This window comes from Haliotis rufescens, unplaced genomic scaffold (genome assembly GCF_023055435.1).
Source record: "Haliotis rufescens isolate VD_foot unplaced genomic scaffold, xgHalRufe1.0.p SCAF_9, whole genome shotgun sequence".
NCBI classification, from domain to species: Eukaryota; Metazoa; Mollusca; class Gastropoda; order Lepetellida; family Haliotidae; genus Haliotis; species Haliotis rufescens.
Window position 1 is genome coordinate 38,351,321 of NW_025964383.1, and position 26,466 is coordinate 38,377,786.

The 26,466-nt window shown below is 39.2% G+C and overlaps 1 protein-coding gene across 2 annotated transcripts; it reads right to left on the minus strand.

Moving 5' to 3' along the window:
• Positions 1-1,972: 1,972 nt before the first annotated feature.
• LOC124139553 (monocarboxylate transporter 12-like) lies at positions 1,973-24,245 on the minus strand. 2 transcript variants are annotated; one of them, XM_046506714.2, is made up of 6 exons: positions 24,002-24,245; positions 14,922-15,203; positions 12,578-12,721; positions 11,095-11,238; positions 5,784-7,064; positions 1,973-2,463 (listed from the first exon to the last, which is right to left on the minus strand). In XM_046506714.2, exons 2-6 carry the CDS (start codon positions 15,157-15,159, stop codon positions 2,267-2,269), a joined length of 2,004 nt encoding a protein of 667 aa, XP_046362670.2. In that variant the 5' UTR covers positions 15,160-15,203; positions 24,002-24,245; the 3' UTR covers positions 1,973-2,266. The 2 variants fall into 2 exon arrangements, with proteins under 2 accessions (XP_046362670.2, XP_046362671.2); XM_046506715.2 differs by lacking the exon at positions 24,002-24,245 and adding an exon at positions 17,110-17,605.
• Between the last annotated feature and the right edge of the window lie 2,221 nt (positions 24,246-26,466).

The following is a 26,466-nucleotide window of genomic DNA, read 5'->3' on the forward strand; positions in this document are numbered from 1 at the left end:
GCCGGATATTGCTGGAATATTGCTAAAAGCGGCGTAAAACCATACTCACTCACTCACTCATACTGAAGGCAGAAATAAACTGTGGTCCCTTATTTCTTTCTGTCAGTATACATCATTATGTTTTGTCAAGATCTAAAGCAATTCCCCGGGACTGGTTGTTGCCTTTGTTATTGTTTTTTCCCTGTGAGTACCAGATGATATAGCAGAAACCTAGAATAGTTCGCAACCTGTGCTGCGCAATTCGTAAGCGCATTTGTCACTTTTATTGATAATATAAGGGTGTATGGTCACATTGATCAACAAAATGAAATACAGTTTTGGAAATAATAAGGAAATGTAAGTAGCTTTGTGGGTAGCATCGGTAATGGTGACGAAGTTTTGATAAGTCACTTGCTTGGTAATTTTGCGATTTTCATTTACACTATTTTGACAACAACACAAAGTATATATTTCTCCTGAGCATTGCTTATTTCATCGTGTTTATATTTTTACAGTCAAAATTTACTAAACGCCTGAATATTCAGTTATTTTACAAACTGACTGAAAAATATGTTCATCTGTATTATTATGACAACGAATTCCAAACATTTTTATGTTTAATATCATCACCAAGAGACTGAAAATGTTACGATAAAAAGTACATTTCTATATTGTTTGGCTTCTAATCCTACATAATAATCTATTGTGATGTTTTTAGGCCCTATTGATCGTCTTAATCAATTTTGGTCAATCTGTTAAAGAAATGGACAGATTTTTCAGTCAAAATGACTGAAATATTTACACATTTTATAAATTGTCTGAGAGAATCACATTTTACAAATTGACTGTAATATACAAAAGAAAAGACTTGTGAAAACAACGTCTATCGCGCATCGAAGAATTTCCCAACCAAGACGTAGAGGAACAAAAATGAATCTGTCCAATGCTACTGCAAATGAAGGAAAACAAAATGCGAAATATCATAATTACAACCTACCAAATTTATGTGTATTATTTTAGACAGCTTCCTTTTTCGAGGAATGTATCCGTGAATATCCACACAAAGGAACAATATCCCAAATGTCTGCAGCTGTACAAAGAAATGTATTCGATGTCACGTGTCTCTGTAACAATGAAATATTTTAAAATATATATATCATTTCGGGATATTATAACCTGTGTTCATTTCTCAACTGATCACTTAGATTGTTTCAGGTGTTTCACATAGATGTCAAGTCTCAAAGGTCGGCTGATAAAGCCCACGTGACAACTATTTTCATAACATCCACGGTTCCTAAAAAAATCCATTGAGTTAGATAACAATGAGCAATTAATCAACGTGTTATCAAACCCTTTGCACAAAGTATGCTGTTTTTACATCAGCACATCACGCAAGGATATGAGTGTATTCTTTTTGTTTCAGTAAACCTAGACATGTAAACACTCACTTTTGACATATCCACCGTGCAAGATAACAGTGATTAATCAATGTATTTTCTGTTAATCCTTTGATGACTACGAACGATCTGCTGATTTACAAAAAAAGTAAATCAACTGAACATTCATCTCTTGCTAGGCTGACACGTGAATATTACATAACAAACATTTCACCTCACTTCAAACCTGGACTTAGATTGAATAATTACCCCAGACACAATTAATGCCAAATGGGAACCTTCGTCAGGTATTAAGAGTGGTGCTACTACTAATTATACCTGTAATAAATTCATTAACTGAGCATCAAGTGAATGACGACAAATACACAAGTGTAGGGTTATACCAGAAAACATGGATGACAAGAAGGGAGTAGTACAACCGATGAGCTCTGCCGTTCTTTTTGTCTGTTTGTTTAGGCTGAAGAAATTAATTAACATACGCCCTTTGTCGAAATCTTTATAGATCACGGTTAACCAATCAGTGTTCAATCAGCCAATGGGTAAAACAAATATTGCCTCCAAGTTTATTTTGCTGTCCTTGCAGACAGTAGCCCAGTCTCTGGTCATGCTCAGTTGCGTTGCGTATCATCCGGGTACTCACGGTGAAAAATCAATAACAAAGGCAACAACCAGTCCCGGGGAATTGCTTTAGATCAGTGCCCCTTTAAGTATACATTAAATATAATGTGTAGCAAGTCATTATATGCTCAAAACGATTCACCAAAGCAAAAAGTTTACTAATTTCACTACAACATTATCATTGCTAATTAAATCAAGCGTTGATAAAATATATTAACCTCACAAATATATGCCTATTCTATATATTCTATTCTAATTAACTCTAGCTAACATCAACTTTTCTCTAACAACGTTTCTTCTGTTTTCACAGCTTTAAGCTCAAGTTCTTTGTCATATTTCTTCTTCTCTGATGCTTTCAACTTCCTCTGAGCTAGGGGTTCCAGAAGTACGATACCCGCCCCAAGGATTCCCGCAATACCAGAGAATACGAAGGATAGGTCCCAAGACTGATTCTGGTCTCGTATACCACCTGAAACAGAAGCATCTCTTTATCAGACGAGGAATAAATGTGACAATATTTAGTATTTAGACATTTTTTTGCCTCTTCCATCTAGTTTGGCATTAATTTCCACATAATTCTTAATTTGTGGACTAGTGTATATATGCTGATCTTACTAACAGACATTTGACTAAACTTGGGCTTCAGGCTGAAGGCTGTTGTTTGGAATTTCGCAAATTTGATATTTCGGTGAAACCCATGGGGTGGGGTGCTGACAAACCTAGAAACATTATCGGGATGAATCAGGTTTTGAACCCACGATCATAGGTCTCTGGCGTTCCCAAGGGCGCAATTCTGCACAGCAAATTGCGGCACCTTTGATGACTGGGCCATCCATGACCCATTTTTAACAATGTCAAAAATAATTGTTTTCGTTTTCGGGAATGGCGTTGTGAAACGTTATTCAATATGTCGAACTTCAATACTTCTCAGCTCCCTACGAGCTCCCTCCACAGCAGTGTTCAACTTTATTTTCACACAATTTTTGAAGCCCTTTGCAAAAGTGAAAACATCTTTAAATAAACTCTACCATGACTGGGAGATACTTGATTGTGCTTTGACATCCCCATGGTAACATAAAACTCAACCAACGAAATAGCCATGAAAGAAAAGATACTACCGACTAAAAATAAGGTAACTAGTGACTTGAATGTTGCTATCATTGAGGTACGTTTACAATACTGCAAATTATCAATATCGCTAGATATCTGTGTCACAGTAAAGAAGAAATAACACGTATTTTATCATTGTGACTGTTGCCATAAATATGCCATACATTTTGTACAAAGGGCCTGTGGCCTGTGTAGTACTGAATAAAGAATTCATTCTGTGGCGTTGCATCTGAACACAACATCTGATAACAATGCAATGTCACATTGTACATGAACAGCATGTTCTTCATGTGCGCAATAATCGGGAAACTCATAAACATTAATGCATTTAAGCTAAGCACATGCTCAAAAATGACTCCAAGACAGTATCTCAATGAACAGAGAAAATGGTGAATTGTGGGTACGATAGAGGGGGGCAATATCCCAAGTTGCCTGAATGTTTGGCAAATCAAAAAGTGTCATTTCTCGACTGTGGCACAAGTTCCGTCAAACGGGTGGGGCTGCAAGGAGACATGGGTGTGGTAGGCCTAAAACACTGACACCTAGACAAGATCGTCGCAGATTTTGCCTCAGATCCACAGATGGCAGTAAACATTGGCAAATAAGAGATGCACGGTATGCAAGGGCAATAATTCTTGACCATGATCAGTATGTGCAGGACGGCATCATACATTACGGGCACACTGATTTGGTTATTGTGAATGGACATTTGACTGGCTGGTAATATGTCAATGATTATCTCTGACAAAATGGTAAACAGTCCCAACTAGAGCATCTGTGGGGTGTCCTCTGGCAGAGCACCAGCCAATGTTTCCCTGTTTGGGGCATCTTCCCGAGGCAAGCGTGCCCACTAGCCCATATCAACGCCTAGTTTCTACTCTTGCCACATCAAGGCCACTTTTCTTGGCTCAACCCTGGCACCACCTCGTGTAGATCATGATATCCAATCAGATTGCTGTTCCTATCTCGTAGAGCTTCACAAAGATTGTGACTACCATAGGCAATGACCTAGTGAATCAGATATGGAAAACATTCGCGATTTTATCCCTGACACAAAAACAATCGTTGGGGGTTGAAAAGATGAAAAAGACATATTCGTGTCAACAAAGACAGGCAGCGGTAAATCACTTTCACACGAAGGTGTACAAGTCGTTGATGTTGATTTTGTGAAATGTTCTCTGATTGGACATTATGTCGATAGTCCAATCATATTTAGCACAGGAAAGTGGGCTTGATGTGTCAAGGGTAGAAACAAGGCTTTGATATTTGAAAATATATAGCGGGCGGGCGGTGTGTCTTCTTTCTTTCTTTTGGTTGTTCAAACTAGTATGTAACCAATTACAATTGTGTACAATCAACCTGGGAAAGGTACGGTGGCCCATACAGGACATGGAGTCTGTTTTTCCATATTTTGATATTTCACTTACATTTATCGTAACCTTTTGCAAATTAACACGATTTGTCTTACAAATATGTGATAAATCATGTGTAAAGAAGATATTGAATCGCTGAAAAACGAAACAAAAATGTCAAAAACTGAAATGAAAATGTCAAAAACACAAAACGAAAATGTCAAAAACTAAAATGAAAATACAGAAAACTATTTCCACTGCGGTGAAAACTATTTCCACTGTGGTGATAATATTTACACCGCGCTGGGAATATTATCACCGCGGTGGAAATAGTTTTCTGTGTATTCATTTTCGTTTTTGACATTTTCATTTTAGTTTTTGACCTTTTCGTTTTAGTTTTTGACATTTCCATTTTAGTTTTTGACATTTTCACTTCACATTTCAGCGACTCAATAGCTACTTAAAAGTACATTTTCCATGTTTTCAGATGTTTTTATACATGATTTATCACATATTTGTATGGCAAATTGTGTTAATTTGCAAAAGGTTACGATAAAAGTAAGTTAAACATCAAAATATTGAAAAACAGACTCCATGTCCCTTAAGGGCCACCGTAGAAAGGGCCTCCCTACATAAATGTATTCCATGATGAGTAAAATACTGGAACACAGTACTGGAATAACCAGTGGACTCGGAATATTTAAGGATTTTTTTTTTTTTTAAATGGAAATAAAAATGAAAGATGCAGCGAACTTTATGATGATGAGGGTGGTGCCTGAGAACCAAGACTATTATTTTCTTTAGCCTTATCAACAGTATGTTGTTGTTGTGTAACACCGCACTCAGCAATATTCCAGCTATATGACGGCGGTCTGTAAATAATCGAGTCTGGACCAGACAATCCAGTGATTAATAACATGAGCATCAATGCATCAACCAAGTCAGCGAGCCTGACCACCCGATCTTTTAAGTCGTCTCTTACGACAAGCATGGGTTGCTGAAGACCTATTCTAACCTGGATCTTCATGGGTCACATCCAGTTTTATAGACAATTGGTCACTGCTTATAAAACCTAACATACTGCTCATGATACACATAACAAATTCATCATTCCAAGTTCACAAGTTACGAGCTATTACAACTCAAACAGGAAACAGGGTCAAATGTGACGTGGAAGGCGAGTGACGTCACATTATACATTATGACAACATTATATCTGTAAGGCCAGCCAGCTAGACGAGTACAGGTATTGACAAGACAGTGGCTGGTCAATCACACAGGTACACTTTATGACATGTAATTGTATCATCATTGTTGTGAAACTCACCAACTATTGGAGGCCCAATCAGCAGGGATATAGACATTGATAGCGTCGTGAACCCGAAAGCACTGGACAGTTTCTCAATCCCTAAACAATCCACCAGGACCACAGCTATCAGAGCTATGTATGACCCTGCGAAGAATCCGTACGTGCAGCAAAAGAATATCAACATTTCATAACATTTCAAGAGGGGCAGCAGGATTGACAACATGCCACTGATTGCCATGGTGCCGAGAAATCCATACCTTCTTGGAAAAAATTTGAGATCGGAAAACCAACCAAAAAATAATCGACCACATAAGTCAGACAATCCAATTAATGAAAATAACAAGGCTGCTGTGTCTTTGTTGAGATCCAACTCTTGACAGTACGAGGCTAGCATGATGAAAACATTCGGATAACCGAAATTGGTGATTAAAACTGAACATAAATACACAAGGAAAACTGGATTCATCAAGAGCGCCCAGTCAAACAGAGGCACACTGGATTTTGATTTGGCTTCGGACACACGACACAAATCACAACAGCGATATTTTGTCACGGGTTCGTCAGATTCAACAACATCTACCTCAGAACCGGGTATATTTTGTAACGAAGCTATCACAAGGTCTCCTGTGCTGGCAAAGAGCGATGTTTCGCTTTTGAATGAACTGGTTTCTGATAAATGTCTCAGTCGACGATGTCGTAGTGGGGAAGGAGGAGGGACCTCTTCGACGGAGTAAAACCTCTGGGGTGGCTGCCGTTTGTTGTCAAGAGACTGCTTGGAGCCATGAAGCTCAGGCACATCTTCGGAGAAGTAGCGCTGTTTGCTGTCAATCAGGCGATTCTTGTGGCGTAAATAGCGGTCAGGGGATCCAGACTCCAAGGAATGACTTGACCCTGACATTTCTTGGTTACTGTTTGTCAACTGTGCAACTCTTTTATCAAGAAGTCTATTCTTCTCGGTCAAACTTCCACTGAGGTCATTTTGTTCAAGACTACTATCCAAGAGCTCCTTGACATTGTCTACTTTTGGATTGACAGTCTCCCCTTTCTTTTTTTTCTTGTAACTTGACAATGGACGCATGAGTGCACCGCAGACGCACACATTAAGCATCAGCCCCCCAATAATCAACATACAGCCTTGGTAGCTGTATTCATTCAGCAGATAGCGGACAAGGTTGGGCAGCACGAACTGACCGACGCCACTACCTGCCACAGAGATGCCATTGGCTAAAGATCGGCGCTTGACGAAATGATGCCCGACCATCACCACACAAGGAGCGTAACTCAAGCCAAACCCCACGCCTGAAAATAGAGAGAAGATGCATCACATGTGTGGTTGAAATTGCCATGTAAAATAGTTAATAAGTCAAAAAGGTGAAACCAGATCTCAAATATGTTAATATTATCGATTACAGTAAACATCATGGCACTATGAGTGTTATATCCCAGATGTGTTACTGGGTAACATTACACATCTATGCAATACAAGGGTTGTATCCCAGATGAGTTACTGGGTAACATTACACATCTATGCAATACAAGGGTTATATTCCAGATGAGTTACTGTGTTTAGTTACAGATCTATGCAATACAAGTGTTATATCACAGATGAGTTACTGGGCAACATTACACATCTATGCAATACAAGTGTTATATCCCAGATGAGTTACTGTGTTTAGTTACATATCTATGCAATACAAGTTTTATATCACAGATGAGTTACTGGGTAGCATTACACATCTATGCAATACAAGTGTTATATCACATTATATTACACATTTAGGGGCGGTCGGGTAGCCTAGTGGTTAAAGCAATCGCTCGTCACGCTAAAGACCCGGGTTCGATTCCCGGCATGGGTACAATGTGTGAAGCCCATTTCTGGTGTACCCCGTCATGATATTGCTGGAATATTGCTAAAAGCGGCGTAACACCATACTCACTCACTCACATTACGCATTTATGCAGTATGAGTGTTATATTCAAGATGAGCTATTGCCATTATCTCTGTCACATTACACAACTATGCAATTGTTTTACTGTAGAAAAATATTGATGTGACAATATTCCTGTTCATTGATCTCTATTTTATCTTTGGTTTGGAAACTGGTAAAACTACAAATATTCCGCCTCTCTTAAATGTATTCAAACTGTTGACAATTTGAAACATTGTTGATAAAGGTCTGTATTGAACAATAAATGTATTTTGCACACGCACGCACGCACACACGCACGCACGCACGCACACACACAAGCAGGCACACACGCACACACACACACACACACACAAGCAGGCGAGTGACAAGCCACATCACTCGGCGGCCATATTCAAGTGTGTAACTTGACTTTTGTGTGTACATGTAATACTTGTGGGAATAAACTATATACCATATTGATTCAACACATGTTGTGTTGACTATGAAGAGTTGATGTACTACACTATATGTGTTATGACCTTTCATTATTATTCCCAAACACAAAACTACTGAAGCTACATGAATGAAAGTTTTCATGTTTATCTAATAGATACTTGTCAAAACTCAGTTCGAAAATTGGAACCGTAAATTATTTGTTTACAGAGTTATGGCCCTTGATCCATGTTATTTGCGCAAAGGGGACAAGTTTTCTCAGATACTACTGAAGTAAGCTTATCTACAAGAAACTTATTAAGACAGCATTATTTTTTTAGAGAGGGGGCATTTTGTGTGTATTAATTTCACATTTAACATGATTTCATAAAGCGGCCCAAGTGCCTATCTCTTCTTAAGGCTTCATAGGACTCTTTCCTACAGTTTATATTTACTACTATATGAACAAACAAAATTCAAATGTGCCCCATTGTGGGGGATAGTGATAACACTGTTTTCTTGTTCCATATGTGACTACAATATATGTGTTATGACCTGTCATCATTCCGTATGTGACTACAATATATGTGTTATGACCTGTCATTATTCCGTATGTGACTACAATATATGTGTTATGACCTGTCATTATTCCGTATATGACTACAATATATGTGTTATGACCTGTCATTCCATATGTGACTACAATATGTGTGTTATGACCTGTCATTATTCCATATGTGACTACAATATATGTGTTATGACCTGTCATTATTCCGTATGTGACTACAATATATGTGTTATGACCTGTCTTTATTCCGTATGTGACTACAATATATATGTGTTATGACCTGTCATTATTCCGTATGTGACTACAATATATGTGTTATGACCTGTCATTCCATATGTGACTACAATATATGTGTTATGACCTGTCTTTATTCCGTATGTGACTACAATATATATGTGTTATGACCTGTCATTCTTCCGTATGTGACTACACTACAGTGGTCCCTCGCTACAACGCTACCAATGGGGTCCAAATAATTGGTGGGCGTTATAGACGATGAGCCGTTTAACCGAGGCCGAGGCGGGGGAGCGCTCTCGGCAAATCTCAAATCATCAATATGTGTTTATCTCACTTCACGTCAAAATAGTATATATTTTTATGGACCTAGATCTACCTGTAATATCATTCATTTATTAAATCTGTCACATTTCGCAATGTCTGAAATACGTATTCCATTTCAATTTATCATTTTTTATCGATAAATTAAAAAATTATTCACTTTTTCCCGCGATGTTATTGAAAATGAAATTCTCGGACACACATTTCGACAAAGGGTCCGCATCGAACATGTCAAAGAGCAAAATAAAGACGTTTTAAGCAAATCTTTAAATATATTATACAAAGTGATAAATCAAATCAACAAAAATATATCTAAAAGTAATCAAACTTACATCTAAGTAAGTATTTCCATCGTTTCGTGCGATCGCGTGTAATGTAAGTAAAATGACATCTCGGCTTTCGTCGCCTTGAATTCTCGGCTCGGACACAACGTTTAATGCAAAAATATATGCATGAAAAATATTTGTCACAGCTCGTAACCTAGTACGATACATTCACGAAGTTCCATATTTTTAATATATATCGTGATTTCCTGCTTAAAACGTTCAGAATAACGAGATTTAACAGAAATCTGTCGCCAACTTCTGAAATTTATCAAACACGAGCTTGGTATCACAGCTATAATTTGATTGGCTGCCTGAGGTCACGTGCTCAAAATTGACCAATCACGAAACTTGTAGCAGATTTCGGCAAGAAAGCGTCATTAGAAACAACTTTTAATCCAATGAAATTGCTTGTTATAACTACGGAAAAAAAACAGGCGATGTTACGAAAGCGCGATTACGAAATTTCTCTCAGCTAATTTACTGTACCATTTTACCAGTAGTTAGACATGTAGACAGTGATAGTAATTAATTGGTTTGATACGGTTACTTGATCCGAATCAAAAGGAATGACCGCCGTGTTGTGACAGCAACTACATGTGAGTTGACAGTGTCGCCTCAAATTGGATTGCCCACTAATTAAGAATATAAACTTCGCTTGTGGTTCTCTTTTATTGCATGCATGCGCTTCTAAGATCAAAGGATGTATAGTGTGAAAAGTTAACTAGTTGAACAATCGTATTTCCGGGACTTGCCGCGGATGTTTTCAAACAGATTATTAGAACTCCATTCAGCGATAAACGGTTGATTATGCAATGAGAAGCGTTATGTGCAAATGAACAACGAACAACAATACAATTATGTCTGTGTAAAACTCGCAGTATTAAAAGTGTACATAAATTTTGGGAGCCATGCGTTACCGCGTGTAGTAACCGAGGTAGCGCTTTATCGAAGAGCACAATAGCGAGGGATCACTGTATATATGTGTTATGACCTGTCATTATTCCATATGTGACTACACAATATATGTGTTATGACCTGTCATTATTCCGTATGTGACTACAATATATGTGTTATGACCTGTCATTATTCCGTATGTGACTACACTATATATGTGTTATGACCTGTCATTATTCCGTATGTGACTACAATATATGTGTTATGACCTGTCATTATTCTGTATGTGACTACAATATATGTGTTATGACCTGTCATTATTCCGTATGTGACTACAATATATGTGTTATGACCTGTCATTATTCCGTATGTGACTACAATATATGTTATGACCTGTCATTATTCCGTATGTGACTACAATATATATGTTATGACCTGTCATTATTCCGTATGTGACTACACTATATATGTGTTATGACCTGTCATTATTCCGTATGTGACTACAATATATGTGTTATGACCTGTCATTATTCCGTATGTGACTACAATATATGTTATGACCTGTCATTATTCCGTATGTAATATAAGTGTTATGACCTGTCATTATTCCCTATGTGACTACACTATATATGTGTTATGACCTGTCATTATTCCGTATGTGACGTAGAGCCAGGGGACTGACGGGATGAAGGCCGTGCAGGTGAAGCCAGCACCGATCAGCACGCCGCCAATCATCACCACGGCACGGCAGGTGAACCGCACACTCAGGGCATTGGAGATTGGACCTGAAGGAAACAAAATGGAAATATCAGGAGGAGAAATAATCAAGTCAAAACTGCTACCAAATATTGGATGAAGTATTTTAAGACCAGTAAGGACATTTTCCATGTGTCTATTGCAATATTGCTATTAAAAGTTATATGTGATACCTGGTATATATGTTCTGTTGTATTATTCACCATTAATTAAGGTGTGAGGTATTACCGGTAAATTGAGGTTCATTCTTTCCAGGATACGTATCACAATATAAATTTTCATGCTCGATATATTGGGTGATTTCAAATTGGGATTATTATCATGTGTTTAATGTTATATACTTGTCAAATGCCTTCGCTGCCCAGGAGCGAGCAATTGGGGCTCCACGATGGCTGCGTATTTATGAACTTCAGTTCAAACCTTAATGAATCAGATTGTCTCTTAATTAAAAATTTGGAATTATATCTATACAGTATATTGTGATACATATCGCAATATAGCCTTTTGCGTCGTAAAATACTGAGATATACTTTTAACCTCCAATACCCATCCCTAGTGTTAATCATAAAAATAAAATAAGATTTGTAATAACTTTAAGCTAACATGTCACCTGAGATCATGTTAGAATCGTATCTAGTGGTTTACATGAATTCTCACAAAGTAAACCCAATGTCAATGCTCATTTTGACTCAGTAATAATTCCCACTTACCAGTTACCCCATGCATAATCAATTCTCACTCACCCGGTAACCCCAACACTGATTCTCAGGTAACTCTGACATCTGTATTTACTATAGAGTTAGCTATGTAAAACATGCAAGTGCAACCTACTAAAAATGTCAAGAACTACTAAGAATTTCAAATTTTCAAATCAATAATCCCAGGGGTATGTGTAACTTACCAAGACCAGTTTTTCTCACCTAGGCCCAACACCAACGTCAGTTTTTCTCACCTATGCCCAACACCAACGCCAGTTTTTCTCACCTAGGCCCAACATCAATGTCAGTTTTTCTCACCTAGGCCCAACACCAATGCCAGTTTTTCTCACCTAGGCCCAACACCAACGCCAGTTTTTCTCACCTAGGCCCAACATCAATACCAGTTTTTCTCACCTAGACCCAACACAAACGCCAGTTTTTCTCACCTAGGCCCAACACCAACACCAGTTTTCCCCACCTAGGCCCAACACCAACACCAGTTTTCCCCACCTAGGCCCAACACCAACGTCAGGTTTTCTCACCTAGGCCCAACATCAATATCAGTTTTTCTCACCTAGGCCCAACACCAACACCAGTTTTCCCCACCTAGGCCCAACGTCAATGTCAGTTTTCCCCACCTAGGCCCAACGTCAACGTCAGTTTTTCTCACCTAGGCCCAACATCAATGTGCTTGCCACCGCTTGTACAAATCCAAGAGCTTTTGCTGACGTCTCAAATCTATCCTCCAACTCCACAAAGAAGATGCCGAAGGACTTGATGCCGCCCACACAGAAAATGTGCATGACGAAGCACCCTGGAAGGACATATCATAACATAAGGCTTTATTTTTAAGTTGGTTTACAAGACCGACCAACGAAAAAAACCCTGAAACTCGAAAAACAAAATGAAATTTGACTAAAACAATAGATGGACTCTGTTTTACAATTGGGTGAAATAAAAAAGACACAAAATTTTATCATTCGTCTGTCCTCCATCCGTAAAATGTCTTGTAAAACTTTTTCAAACTACTGAACATGTCCATGTTATCACATTTTACTTGGCCTATGTCCAACAAAGTAACCTCTTTTTCTGAAAGTTCAAAATGGCTGCTGTTGCAGGTCATTTGAGTGCAAACTACAGCCACTGCGCAAATCTCTTCTGGAAAACATGGACATGTTGTTTTCAAATGTCATGAAAGTGTTTACAAAAGGCCTTATCTTGAAATATCAATATTGCCATTAATTCCACATGTCGCAGATGTCGGATATTCGGTGCACGAAATCAGATTCATACACAATTTCTCTTCCACATGCTCACTGTATTTGTGGAGAGTTTTCATACGTAACAACCCATATATAAATAAGACTGCACAAAAATAATTAATTCGGCACATTTTTCTCAAATGTGAATAGGGAAGTAGGACTTTTTTGTTATTGACAACAGAAGTACAGTAGTGAGGGAAGAACATTTGTTATATTTTCCAAACCAAGAATGCCAACAACACAACTGGGCACATGTTGAATTTGAATCTTTAATACAATGTCAGTTGTCAAGCATGTGTAAACAAGCATGTGTAGCATGTGTAAACAAGCATGTGTAGCATGTGTAAACAAGCATGTGTAGCATGTGTAAACAAGCATGTGTAGCAAGTGTAAACAAGCATGTGTAGCATGTGTAAACAAGCATGTGTAGCATGTGTAAACAAGCATGTGTAGCAAGTGTAAACAAGCATGTGTAGCATGTGTAAACAAGCATGTGTAGCATGTGTAAACAAGCATGTGTAAACAAGCATGTGTAGCAAGTGTAAACAAGCATGTGTAGCATGTGTAAACAAGCATGTGTAAACAAGCATGTGTAAACAAGCATGTGTAGGATGTGTAAACGAGCATGTGTAAACAAGCATGTGTAGCATGTGTAAACAAGCATGTGTAGCATGTGTAAACAAGCATGTGTAAACAAGCATGTGTAAATGAGCATGTGTAAACAAGCATGTGTAGCATGTGTAAACAAGCATGTGTAAACAAGCATGTGTAAATGAGCATGTGTAAACAAGCATGTGTAGCATGTGTAAACGAGCATGTGTAAACAAGCATGTGTAAACAAGCATGTGTAGCAAGTGTAAACAAGCATGTGTAAACGAGCATGTGTAAACAAGCATGTGTAGCATGTGTAAACGAGCATGTGTAAACAAGCATGTGTAAACAAGCATGTGTAAACAAGCATGTGTGAATGGATTCTGATTCATACAATGCAGGAATATGAAACTATTTTAGTTATTGCCCCTTAAAATGACAAACATGCAGGATTTAAATTGAAAATGGTTATATTTTTGAGTGATATACTCTTTTAAAGTGCCCCCGTGGCATCCATTAAGATGCTGGAATCAGTTGTACTTTGTAGGAATACTGTGTTTGCATTAGTGCATTAAACACGTGCATGCACGCATGGACACACACTCACACACCATCTCTGAAATATACTTAACTTGTGTTCTTGTGTTAATAAGTTGGTTGGTTGGTTGGTTGGTTTGTTGTTTAACGCCGCACTCAGCAATATTCCAGCTATATGACGGCAGTCTGTAAATAATCGAGTCTGGACCAGACAATCCAGTGATTGATATCATGAGCATCAATCCACGCAATTGTGATCGATGACATGCATCAACCAAGTCAGCGAGCCTGACCACCCGATCCCGTTAGTTGCCTTTTACGACAAGCATAGTCACCTTTTACAGCAAGCATGGGTTGCTGAAGACCTATTCTACCCAGGAATCTTCACGGGTTGTGTTAATAAGCGATGCTTTTACCAAAATTCCAGAAATATCATGGCAGGGGACACCAGAAATGGACTTCACACAAACTCCAATGTAGGGAATAGAAACATGGCCTTGGTGACAGGTAAATGGTTCAACCATTAGGCTATATAGAATGTCCCTAAAATTACAGGGTGGATAAGATAGTGTTAATTCAAATTTGATGACACTGATCATAGATAAAATATTTTAACTGACTAACCTACGACAATCATCCAAGACCATCCTCGGTCTATTGGGATCCCTGAATCATCGGTCTTCTCATCATGCTCTTCTTCTGAAGCCTCATTCTGATGGGAAACAGTTTCAGGCGGAACATCTGTTCCTTGTTCTGATTGGTCAATGCGGGTATCACCTGATCCATCAGACATTTCGGTATTCCTGTCTGTCACATGATTGTCTTCTTCTGTGTCAGGGTTGGCACATTTTGTTGTTTCCATTTTGAAAGTATGATCAGGAATTGGAGAAGTTTGTTTTCTTTAGCCTGCAATGTAAACAAACTACATCAGAACAAAAGATAAAGTCTCTTCAGTACGTGGACAGTTAATCAGAATCCTCATAAATCCCCATTTCACCATTAATACGAGAGTATGTCTGGTTCAATTCCACTTCGAAAAAGTAATATTGTGGTGTGTCAGCTTGATGTAGGACGTTTACAACGGGCATAGGCATAGCTGGTTGGTTGGTTGGTTGTTTAACCCCGTACTAAGTAATATCCGAACTATATAATCTGTAAATAATCGAGGGTGTACAGACAATCCAGTAATTAATATCATGAGCATCGCACTGGCACAGAGGGTAGAAACACACCTTATCCCAGCAAATCAGGGATTCAAACCCACCATAGCTTTCTGGCTAGCCTAAGGGACACAACTCTGCACAGCAAACTGTGACACCTCATACCACTGGGCCAACCCAGCCGCACATCATTAAAAGTGAGTGAGTGAGTTGGGTTTAATGCTGCTTTGAACAGTATTCCAGTTATATTACAACATGACAGCTTGATGTGGGAGGAAAGCCCAAAGTGATGGAGGTCTCAGATGTTTATCACCTTGGTTAATTCCACGAGCATGGGTATGGTGCGGACAAACCTTGAAACATAATCAGGGTGAATCTGAGACTCGAACCTACAATCGCAGATTTCTGGTAACCCAAGGGACACAACTCTGCACAGTGAACTGCAGCGCCTTAGACGACTGGGCCATCCATGCCCCACATCATCAAAAAAAGACAAGTATGAAATAATATTTTAAATAGAAGTGTACAATTTTCTTCTTATGAAAATATTAGGTAAACCAATTGGGGCCTCTTGATTGAGATCTGAAAATCGAACTAGATTCTGAACACTACCACCCCTTCCCCAACACCACCACCCCATGAAGATCCGGACAAGAACTGGTCTTCAGCAACCCATGCTTGTCATGAGAGGCAAATGAGGAACTCAAATAGCCAGGCTCTTGACTTATTGATGCATGTTATCGTGTGCCAGTAGCATAGATCACTGGACTGTCTGGTCAAGACTTGATTATTTACAGACCGCCATTATATATAGCTAGAACATTGTTGAGTGCACCTTTAAACAACAAACAAACTGAACTGAATTTCCCACTATACTGCAAAAGAGATAGGACATGAATGTCTTGTCTTCATAAACTCACAGGTATAATACTGTCAAACAATGGATTTCAATTTTGAACTGAATAAAACTGACAGAAAGTGTAAACATAGAAAACATTTCTGTCTTCTTAGAGTGAGTGAGTTGGGTTTAACACCGCTTTTGACAGTATTACAGTTATATCGCGGCGTGTCAGCTTAATGTGGGAGGAAAGCCCGAAGTGATGCAGGTCTCAGACGTTTACCACTTCGGCGAAACCCATGAGCATGGGTATGGTGCTGACAAACCTAGAAACATAATCGGGGCGAACTGGGATTTGAACCCATAAATCATAGGTTTGTGGCCTGCTCAAGGGACGCAACTCTGCACAGCGACTGTCTCCTTCGAGCAGGACCAGCTACAAACTCTGAGGACAGGTGAGCCAAGGTCTACACTAGTTACCTAGACTTATCTAAAAAACCCATCTTAGGCTGTACTGATACTGTCCCGCCTTGACACATTCCAGGAAAATTACTCACTGCCAGTAATATATAAACAGTGAAGATTCAGCATGTTCAACTGGCTGGTGGAAAATATGAAATGTTAGTCTCCATATTTTGTATTCCTTTATCAGAACGAGGAAGACGGAAATATTGCTTACATAAACCCAGTGTTTGAAATAAAGTATGAAAATCAAGGGTCATTGTCATAGCCCTAATCTTAAAAATGTAAGATTTAGAAGTCTGGAGACCATTCTCCCCTACAATTTCTGACCCTCTAACATGTGATAACTTACTCAGGTTGTGGTGAATTGTTTGATAGGCTCTCGTTAGAAGTTGAAGGATGACGAAGTAGACCATAGCAAAGTCTCTCGATAGATCCTTACTCCTTTGTCAAGCAGGACTGGCTGCTGTGAGCACGGTGCAGAATTATACATGGTGGGTGAAAGGTCAGCAGTATGTGCTATAAGTGTTGTTATATTGGGGCTCTTTGTCCAGTGGTGGTGGTCCAGCCAGTTTTTTGTAGGTGCGGGGGAATCTAGCTTCCTGAAACATGACTGTGTGCGTCTGTCCATGTCAATAATAAAAAGAGATACTGCCACCATTCATCATGTTCATGTTCAAATAGGAATACTGTATTTGCTGTAATAATCACCCAGGTAGCTTAGAAAATTGACAAACGTGGCGCTTATTAAAACCATACACAATTTGTTGTCAGAGATCAAGCAGAACTGAGTTTAAATGTCCATGAACATGTGAAGATCTGGCATAAAATTGGTCTATTTTTGATAATAGTTGACACGTGAGCGAGCGAGTGAGTATGGTTTTACGCTGCTTTTAACAATATTCCAGCAATATCACGTCAGGGGACACTAGAAATGGGCTTCACACATTGTACCCATGTCAGGAATCGCCGAGCGAACACTTTAACCACAAGGCTACCCGACTGCCCCTATAATAGTTATTACTGGTAATGCAGGATAAGTTGAACCAACAGATAAAACGTGTTTGAGACAAGTAGGCAGTGCACAGAATCTGGGCAAACATACTTGGTGTGCTACAAGCAGAGAGGGTGTACGCATGCTGTGCATGTGCAGTTCATGACAAAAAAATTGACTACACTCCTGATAAACATCAGCACCTACTATAATGTGCTGTTGAACTTGCCACCTGATCTCTGTGTAAGCCGAGACAGGTCACACTACTGTACTACTTGTTGCGGGCCACCTGCTATCAGTTTCTTGACAATGGTATGTGCCAATGGGCGGACTTCATACATAATCATACTGGGTCAAAGTCGTATACCGTATTCGACGTAATAAGCGCCCAGGGCGCTCTCAAAATTAGAAATAGGGGGCTCTTATTAAAATGTTATTTTGGTGGAAAAAAACAGAGTTGAAAGATACATTTCGTGGTTTATGCTGACAGCCTGAAATGTTTATGTACGACAGATATATTTTTCCAGAATTAAATGCCAATAATTAAGGGTGCATATAACACACGAGAGCCTATTATACGCGAATAAATAAGTGTTGTGTACATTGATCAATCGGAAGGGGTGCTCATTGGGATTGTTCACAAACCAATTTCTTAGCAAATGTCGCCGTGGGCGCTTATTACGTCGAATATGGTATACGTCTTTGTACTGGGTTATCATCATGTCACAACTCAACATATCCCTGTTTACCAGTCGTCCGTTACATACCCCTTTAATATTACCGTGTTTACTGTAAAAAGATCTGTCATGTTTGTTACGCACATTTTGGGGTTTTGTACCGAGTGCTCATTAATAGAGGATATTATATTCGTGATCATGTAATACTATGTTTACGACATGAGTGTCTAAATATCGGAATTTAGGCACGAGTGTCATAAACATAGTATGACATGAACACAAATATAATGTTCTATTTATTACCGAAGGAGTCATCTATATACAGAGACGAATATTAGTGTTTATCTATAAGGACGGCAAGTCGCATCAACAGCCGAACCACAATTTGTCAAATGACGTCAACAATCTTCACGTATGACGTCGTTTCTAGTGTGACATCATTCTGACCTCACGTCACAATAAGATTCGAAGGACATCAACAGTGTCATCCTGATGACGAAAACAATACACTGTTGTCTCGTGACATATGACCCTAGGGCAAATATGATATTTATGAACCCTGATATGTTTGCCCTCGAAGGTAATAAACATATGCTTGTAAACCAGCCTGTAAGTAATGTTTATGATCAAAGTATTACTGACAATCTCTCAAAGATGGCCATTTTCCTTTTGCTACTCGAACCGAGGAAAGTACCTCTAATCTGAAGTTGTCGTAACCCTTGTTAACCAACAACACAGTTGGTGTAGTGTATATGCAATCAAGGTTTGTAATTACATGCATATGTATGGGTCAGAGGTCAGGGTCTCATTTTGAGATTAACCATGTGCGAGCCAGTATCAATGGCGGCGCCCTGTATTCATTGCGCTGACGACAAATAAAAGCCTTTGTTTCGCTCCTTCAAGGATCATATCATTTATCAACAGAGCAAGGCTCATTCAAGAACATTATAGTTGGGTATGACATTTGTATAATATACGTATTATTCATAACTAATTGCAACTTTCGAAACTACAGAATGTTATGCATACTATCCACAATACTATTGGCATTTCTCAATTCCTATCCATATAGTATTATCGTAGGGCATACAACTGCAATCGTTCGATAGTGTGATATATTGTTACACTGCTAGCTACTTACATTATTATTGATATGCTGCACCTATGTACACCATGAAGGAAGATAGGCAGCAGCTGATGAATCAAACGCTGTATATACTGGCACGGTATAATTAAAATTACTAATTACGCAGGCACATGGACACACACAAAGGCGACCCAACTCTGGAGAACTTGTTATTGCCAATATTGTTAGCCTCATATATTTCCTGGTTTCAGCAGCTATTACATTTCTCATGGCTGAACGGAATATCACAAGCCTTGAAATTTGAGTTCTGAATGCTGAGTGACTAATTAATACTCCACTAGCAGCCCAGCTTGTAAACATGTTGAATGTAAATAGTCAACATTATGACAGCTGGCTGCTGAATATTTAACTTGCAATCTGCAATTTTACACAGATTGACGGACACACTCATACTGCAACTCATTGGACAACTACGTACCATACAAAATCTGAGAATTTTTTTTAGCGTACATGCATGACATAAACATGTAACAAATTAATTGTACGGGTTATTTATGGGTAGAGAAAGAGACTCCAGGTCAGAACAGGTGAATTAGGTCCCAAGTTTTTGTGTGTGTGTAATGCCACACTCAGTTATAGTTTCCTTGTGGACCACACAAACCAGTGATTGATATAATGAGCAGTATCCCACATCTCAGAGTATGATGCCACGCTAACCAAGTCATCGAGCCAACTTATGGATCAGAGGGCATTCGTTTATCATTCTCAGCTCACTTGGGAGTGTACAAACGATACTAGAAGGTTATCTGTCATATAACCATCTCATCCTACCGGGTACCCATTGGCTGCTGGGTGAACAGGCACATTTCGAACAAAGTCACTTGCCTAGAGACACCACGTAGTACCTGAGTTACATGTTATTCAGTGTGGGGCAGGAACGAAGTCCTAGTCCTAGAGTCAAGCTGCTGAACGTGGTCACCCATCCTTCTATTCCCTGCGACTGACGTTGCTTAACTTAACCCTATTTGTGACCTGAGCACTGAGCTAAAGACCATGTGCGACCACATATCTAGAATATTGCTCACTGTGACGTTAAACTTTAAATTGTTATGTGACAGAACTAGAATCTCACCAACTGTAGCACTAAGCATTTCTTGTTAAAATGTCTTTTATATATAACAAAGAGAAGACTCATTTTCAGAAATTGAAGAGATTTTTAGACTGCAAAAGTTTTGCAGACTTAGCTGGATTTGGGGCATATTTTCATTTCAGAATCTGTACAATAGACTAAAGAGTACCGTTAATACGAATAAATCAAATATTCTTTCTGCCACTATTTGTATACATGGTGAATGTTTCAGTGAAAAGAAACGATACAAGTATCTGAAAGTGATCAACATTAAAAATGACTCAACAGATTTTTGTCAATCTTTATTTCACGTACTGAAGAGGCCACAGGCCTCAAGTACAATTTGAAGAATATACATTTTTATAAAATTTATGTACATATCTCACCAAAACACCTCAGATTTTTGTCATAACCCATGTCATGTTTGAAATCATAGTTTCAGAGACTCCCTAGATTTGATTGCCACAACAGAAACTCTCAGTGACCCCTTAATCTCTTCCACTGTTAGAATACAGTCATTGGCGATGAACAACTTCGCAAAACATAAATTCTCAAAATGTCCAACACTGCTCTAAAAGTTTATTCACTGTCTGTTCCTGCTTTTATAATTTCCTTCAACCAACAAGCTACATGTCCTCTTTTTCCCCACAAGGCTGTAGGAACCAAGGATAAGAACGAAGAAATGCAGCCATCTTTGGTGTCATTTATAATCTTTGTAGAGGACAACAACATTTATCAACATGCCATGTTAAACACAGAAAAGTGTGGATTCTAAACTAAATGTGACATGTAAAGTATCGACTATTATTATTGCTACACTGACTCAACATTATTAAATGTAAGAGTGGGTGAATGAATGTTGTTTAATGCCTTAATCAACAATACATCAGTTATATCACAGGGTGTAGCTGTAAATAACCAAGTTTAGACCGGACGAACCAGTAGTTGATTTTTCAATGTTTGACTCTGTCACGGTCTGACGTCCAAGTCTGACCACCTAGTTGAGACTGCTTACAAAAATTCGCGGATCACATGGATTTATCTGGACCTGACAAGAGGTCGATGTTTCGCCTCAAGCTTAAGAACATGTCGGTAACATTTCCTGAATTGAAATTAAAACTTGCCAAGTCATGTTATGGCTTTCTAGAGGTGACTTGCATTTGACTGATCACGGGGCAAATAAACAAGAACCGGTTATGTTATGTTTTACATTTTTGCATTTAAAGAAATGTTAAAATATCACTAAATATATGAAAATAAGGACTTTAAAGAAAACATCATTTTTTAAAGAAAATTACCTATATTTCCCAAGGGTACTTAGTTTTGCAGCTTACATAAATCCCTTGATTAATTCCATCTTTGAAACCCAATAGGATACAAAACATGGAGTTCTTTATGATTTTGCTTTATTCTAGGGCTGTTACGATTCACTCGCGTATTTGGTGAATCCAACTTTATCATCCAAAACTGGCTCCCACAGGAGATATCACTTGGATGAGATCAAGCGATATCTACACTGTAGATATCGCTGCAATGAAATTACATCACAATGCTTTGCAGACCATTGTGACGTCACTGGTTACCATGATGTCACAATCAAATGACATCACTAATGGCTCTGCTACTGAAGCTGTTTGGAGTACTTTTTACACTGAAGACACTGCTAATTACTGTCTACAAATTGAAAAAGTTGAAAGAATGATGTTGGATGATAAATAAAATCTCACCTGAGTGTCTTTTGATATCAAATATATCAACACAAGTTGATTAAAGTGGAAAAATTCCGAGGCTTGCCGAGGATTTTTGCCACTTTTATCAACGAGTGTTGATATATTTGATATCAAAAGACACTCAGGTGAGATTCTCTACATATCCATTCATGAATTGAATTCGGTATTCGTGGCCACAAGAATCAGATATTTATGAATATGCAATCATGTGCATTCACATACCCTGTACCTAAAAATATCCATAAGAACATATAATATGCATAGATGTCTTCAAAGAAAACACTCTTATACTATTTAATTTGACAGTAATGTGGTTACTGGCCATTGTTGCATTTGAGCACATACTAGTACCTGGATAAGTGCAGTATATAAATGTATAATATATTAATAGTTAACAAACCATGTCATATAATCTTTGTTATTGTTTCACTGAATATAACAAATAATGCATCAGCTGCTGACTTGTCTTTGTATTTGTGAATTAATATTTGTATTCGTTACCCTATATTCATGATATGATGAATCATATTCGCCTGTAATCATACTGTATTCGTTGCAGCCCTAATAAATACACATCTGGAAGCATGTTAATCATTGTTCTTTATTTTTTCACGCATTCCAAATTATCATGTATCTTTTGGAAATACAAAATGGGTATATATGACACGGGACTCATTTTGATAATACAAGAATCAAGAACACTGCATCTTCCTAATAATAGAAAATAGTTGAAAGATAGTCAAACAACTACTCACAAGGATTAATTTAAAAAAAAATGTCATTGCACAATTCATTCTGGATTCTGTTGCAATACGAGTATGTCACTATGAACAAACACAAACGTGTTTCGTTAGAAAATACTTACAATTTTTCAAACCTTGATAATTTACATTGAAACATTTACTCGTAGTCAGCAGTGCGGTATAAGTTTCCACTTACAGGCTATTTAATGCATACAATGACTGTCAAACACAGGACTATTTAATCTGTTTGTGAAAATGCCACGCCACATACACACAAAATACACCACATTTAATATTACATCTACAATGAACAGTATTCATAACTGACACGTACACAATATCTGTAGAGTTATTTATCATCACGCAACATTATCCGTCGTGTGATACGATACAGAAAACAGCTTTTTTTTGTGGTATAATATTCTACGCTGTGTACACGTGAATATAAAGACGACCTTACACGTACCTGCTAAGCCAGCCACTATTGTATATCGTTCGTAACATACCCCAGTGCAAGAACTGCAACTATGTTGAACATAGCGTAATAGAGTGGTAGTTATTTCTTTTCTTAACCATCATCAGCTGTGCATCAGTGATCTAACGGTACAAACGGACCGTGTAATATCGCCTTTCAGTGAAAGACCATGAAACGCGCAACAAAACCAGAGAATACCCCCCCAAAAATCATGGCAATTTAACATCGACGCACATTGACACAGAAGTCAGGAATTGCATTTTACATCGGAGGATAAACTTCAACCAAAAACGGAAATATGTCTTGTCTGGTATGGAAATAGACTGGAAATAATAGTAACTAGAATGCATTTGGAGGCATTTAATCTAAATCAAGCGACTACTCCAAACAACAGCCCCTAATTACATACCCATTACGCTGTCATCGCCATGGGGACATACCATGTGTCATGGTGGACATTTTCGTCTGCTTCTATCGATCAACTTTTCGACCGCTATGGCGCGGAGGTCGTCCTGACCGTATTTTGCGCACGTGACGTGTACTGAGATTTCTTTACCGACGTAGCATGTTTTATCGCCACTTAAAGCTATTTCGGGACAAGAAACTATAGGCGAGTCCAGAGATGGAGTCCCTGGGGGGTCCCAACCCCCCACTTCCCTTCGCCAACCTTTTGGAAACAAAATGTAGTATGTTGTAGTCAGTAAAATTGACTGAGGATGGATTTTGATATGATGGCCCCTCCCTTTAAAAAATTTAAAAATGCCGGATCCGGTCCTTGCCCTAGGTGAGTCCCGCCACAATTATTTTGTTCAATGTCATGGGGCTTTCCTGTTTAGTTTTGCATGACTGACACTTCTTGGGAGGGACAGAGACTATATACCAATATCGGGACGAATTTGAAATACTTCCACTGGGGTGAGTGAGTGAGTGAGTATGGTTTTGCGCCGCTGTTAGCAATATTCTAGCAATATCTCGGCGGGGGGCACCAGGAATGGGCTTCACACATTGTACCCACGTCCACAAGGAGGATGGGGGTAGCCTAGTGGTTAGAGCGCTCGCTCGTCACGCCTAAGGCCCGGGTTCGATTTCCCTCAATGTCCAATGTGTGTAGCCAATTTCTGGAGTTCCCTGCCGTGATCTTACTGGAATATCGCGTAAAACCCAACCCAGTGACTTCTAAACCTCCTCTCATTCAGTTACTATTGGTTTCGGACAGGAATCGCTTCTACCGGCCCGGCGACCGCCTCCGTGGCCTAGTGGTAGAGCGTCCGCCCGGAGTGCGGAAAATCGTGGGTTCAATTCCTAGCCGCGTCATACCAAATATACGTTAAAATATGTTACTTGTTGTTATCCTGCCTGGCGCTTGGAATTAAGGGACTAAAATAAGGACTAGTCGGCTATATAAGTGCAATAGTCTTGCCCATTTCACCTCACCTCACCTCGTCTACCGGACCCGGGAATATGACGGTCCATGTGTAGTCGCGAAATCTTTAAAACACTCCTCCATTTCCTCAGAGTCAATATTTGTTTGTTTTGTGTTTCCATGGTATAATTTAAATTCGGCAATGATACAAACATAATTAGCCCTGAGACTACCCCGTTAAGATCCGGTAGGAATTTGTGTTTAGCAACCCATGCTTGTCCTAAGAGGCGATTAACGGGATCGGGTGGTCAGACTCGCTGACTTTGTTGAAGCATGTCATCGCCTTTCAATTGCGTAGATCGATTATCATGATGTCAGTCACTGGTTTGTCTGACCCAGACTCGATTATTTACAGACCGCCATCATATGACAATATTTCTAAGTGCGGCGTAAAACAAAACAAAACAAACACACAAACAAAACTCTGATACGATTGATATTTGTTATGAATCGGAGTAGGTCCGAGTGTCCAGTATGCTTGTCGGAAGGGCCACCTGGATTCGAGTGGTCAGTCACGTGACCTGTACGGATTGTATGTCATCGTACCCGACGACTTGGGTCGTTGTTTACACTTTCATTTACTGGTTTGCCTTGCCAAGACTCAATTATGTTGTGTTTGTTTGTTGTCTGGAGACGCGCTCAGTATTAGTCCAGCTATATGACAGCGGTCTGTAAATCGAAACAGACAATCCAGTTATTGATATCATGAGCACCCATCCACACAGTCGAGATCATTGACACGCAATCAATCAAGTCGCCGAGCCTGACCACCGATCTATTGAGTCGCCCCGTAGATAAGCATGGGTTGCTGGGGATCACGTCTAACCAGAAATCCACGGGGGTCGAGTAAGTACAAACTGTCGTGATTATGGTGGCCCAGAGGGGACATCACTTTCTCGCCTTCAGTTACGGCTTTCTCGTCTCGCGTTATCGCTTTCTCGTCTCGTGCTATCGCTTTCTCGTCTCGTGTTATCGCTTTCTCGTCTCGTGCTATCGCTTTCTCGTCTCGTGATCTCGCTTTCTCGTCTCGTGCTATCGCTTTCTCGTCTCGTGATCTCGCTTTCTCGTCTCGTGCTATCACTTTCTCGTCTCGTGTTATCGCTTTCTCGTCTCGTGCTATCGCTTTCTCGTCTCGCGTTATCGCTTTCTCGTCTCGTTTTATCGCTTTCTCGTCTCGTTTGTGTTTTAGCTTTCTCGTCTCGCTTTATCGCTTTCTCGTCTCGCGCTATCGCTTTCTCGTCTCGTCCAACCGCTTTCTCGTCTCGTGTTATCGCTTTCTCGTCTCGTTTGTGTTATAGCTTTCTTGCTTTCTCGCGACCATAATCGAAGGCGAGAAAGCGATGTCCCCTCTTGGCCACCATAAGTGATAGGTGAAATAGTGCTGACTGCATGACAGCATTCATTCACTCACGTAGGTGGTAAATAGTGAACAACATTTCTTCACTAAAACT

What these genes read in the sequence shown, in the direction of transcription:
- LOC124139553 (XM_046506714.2), bottom strand. Translation starts at nt 15,159, where the DNA reads ATGGAAACAACAAAATGTGCCAACCCTGACACAGAAGAAGACAATCAT. An exon ending in CACATTGATGTTGGGCCTAG is followed by an intron (nt 11,239 to 12,577) that starts GTGAGAAAAACT and finishes TGTTTCCTTCAG; the next exon opens with GTCCAATCTCCAATGCCCTG. An exon ending in CACATACGGAATAATGACAG is followed by an intron (nt 7,065 to 11,094) that starts GTCATAACACAT and finishes CTCTATTTTCAG; the next exon opens with GCGTGGGGTTTGGCTTGAGT.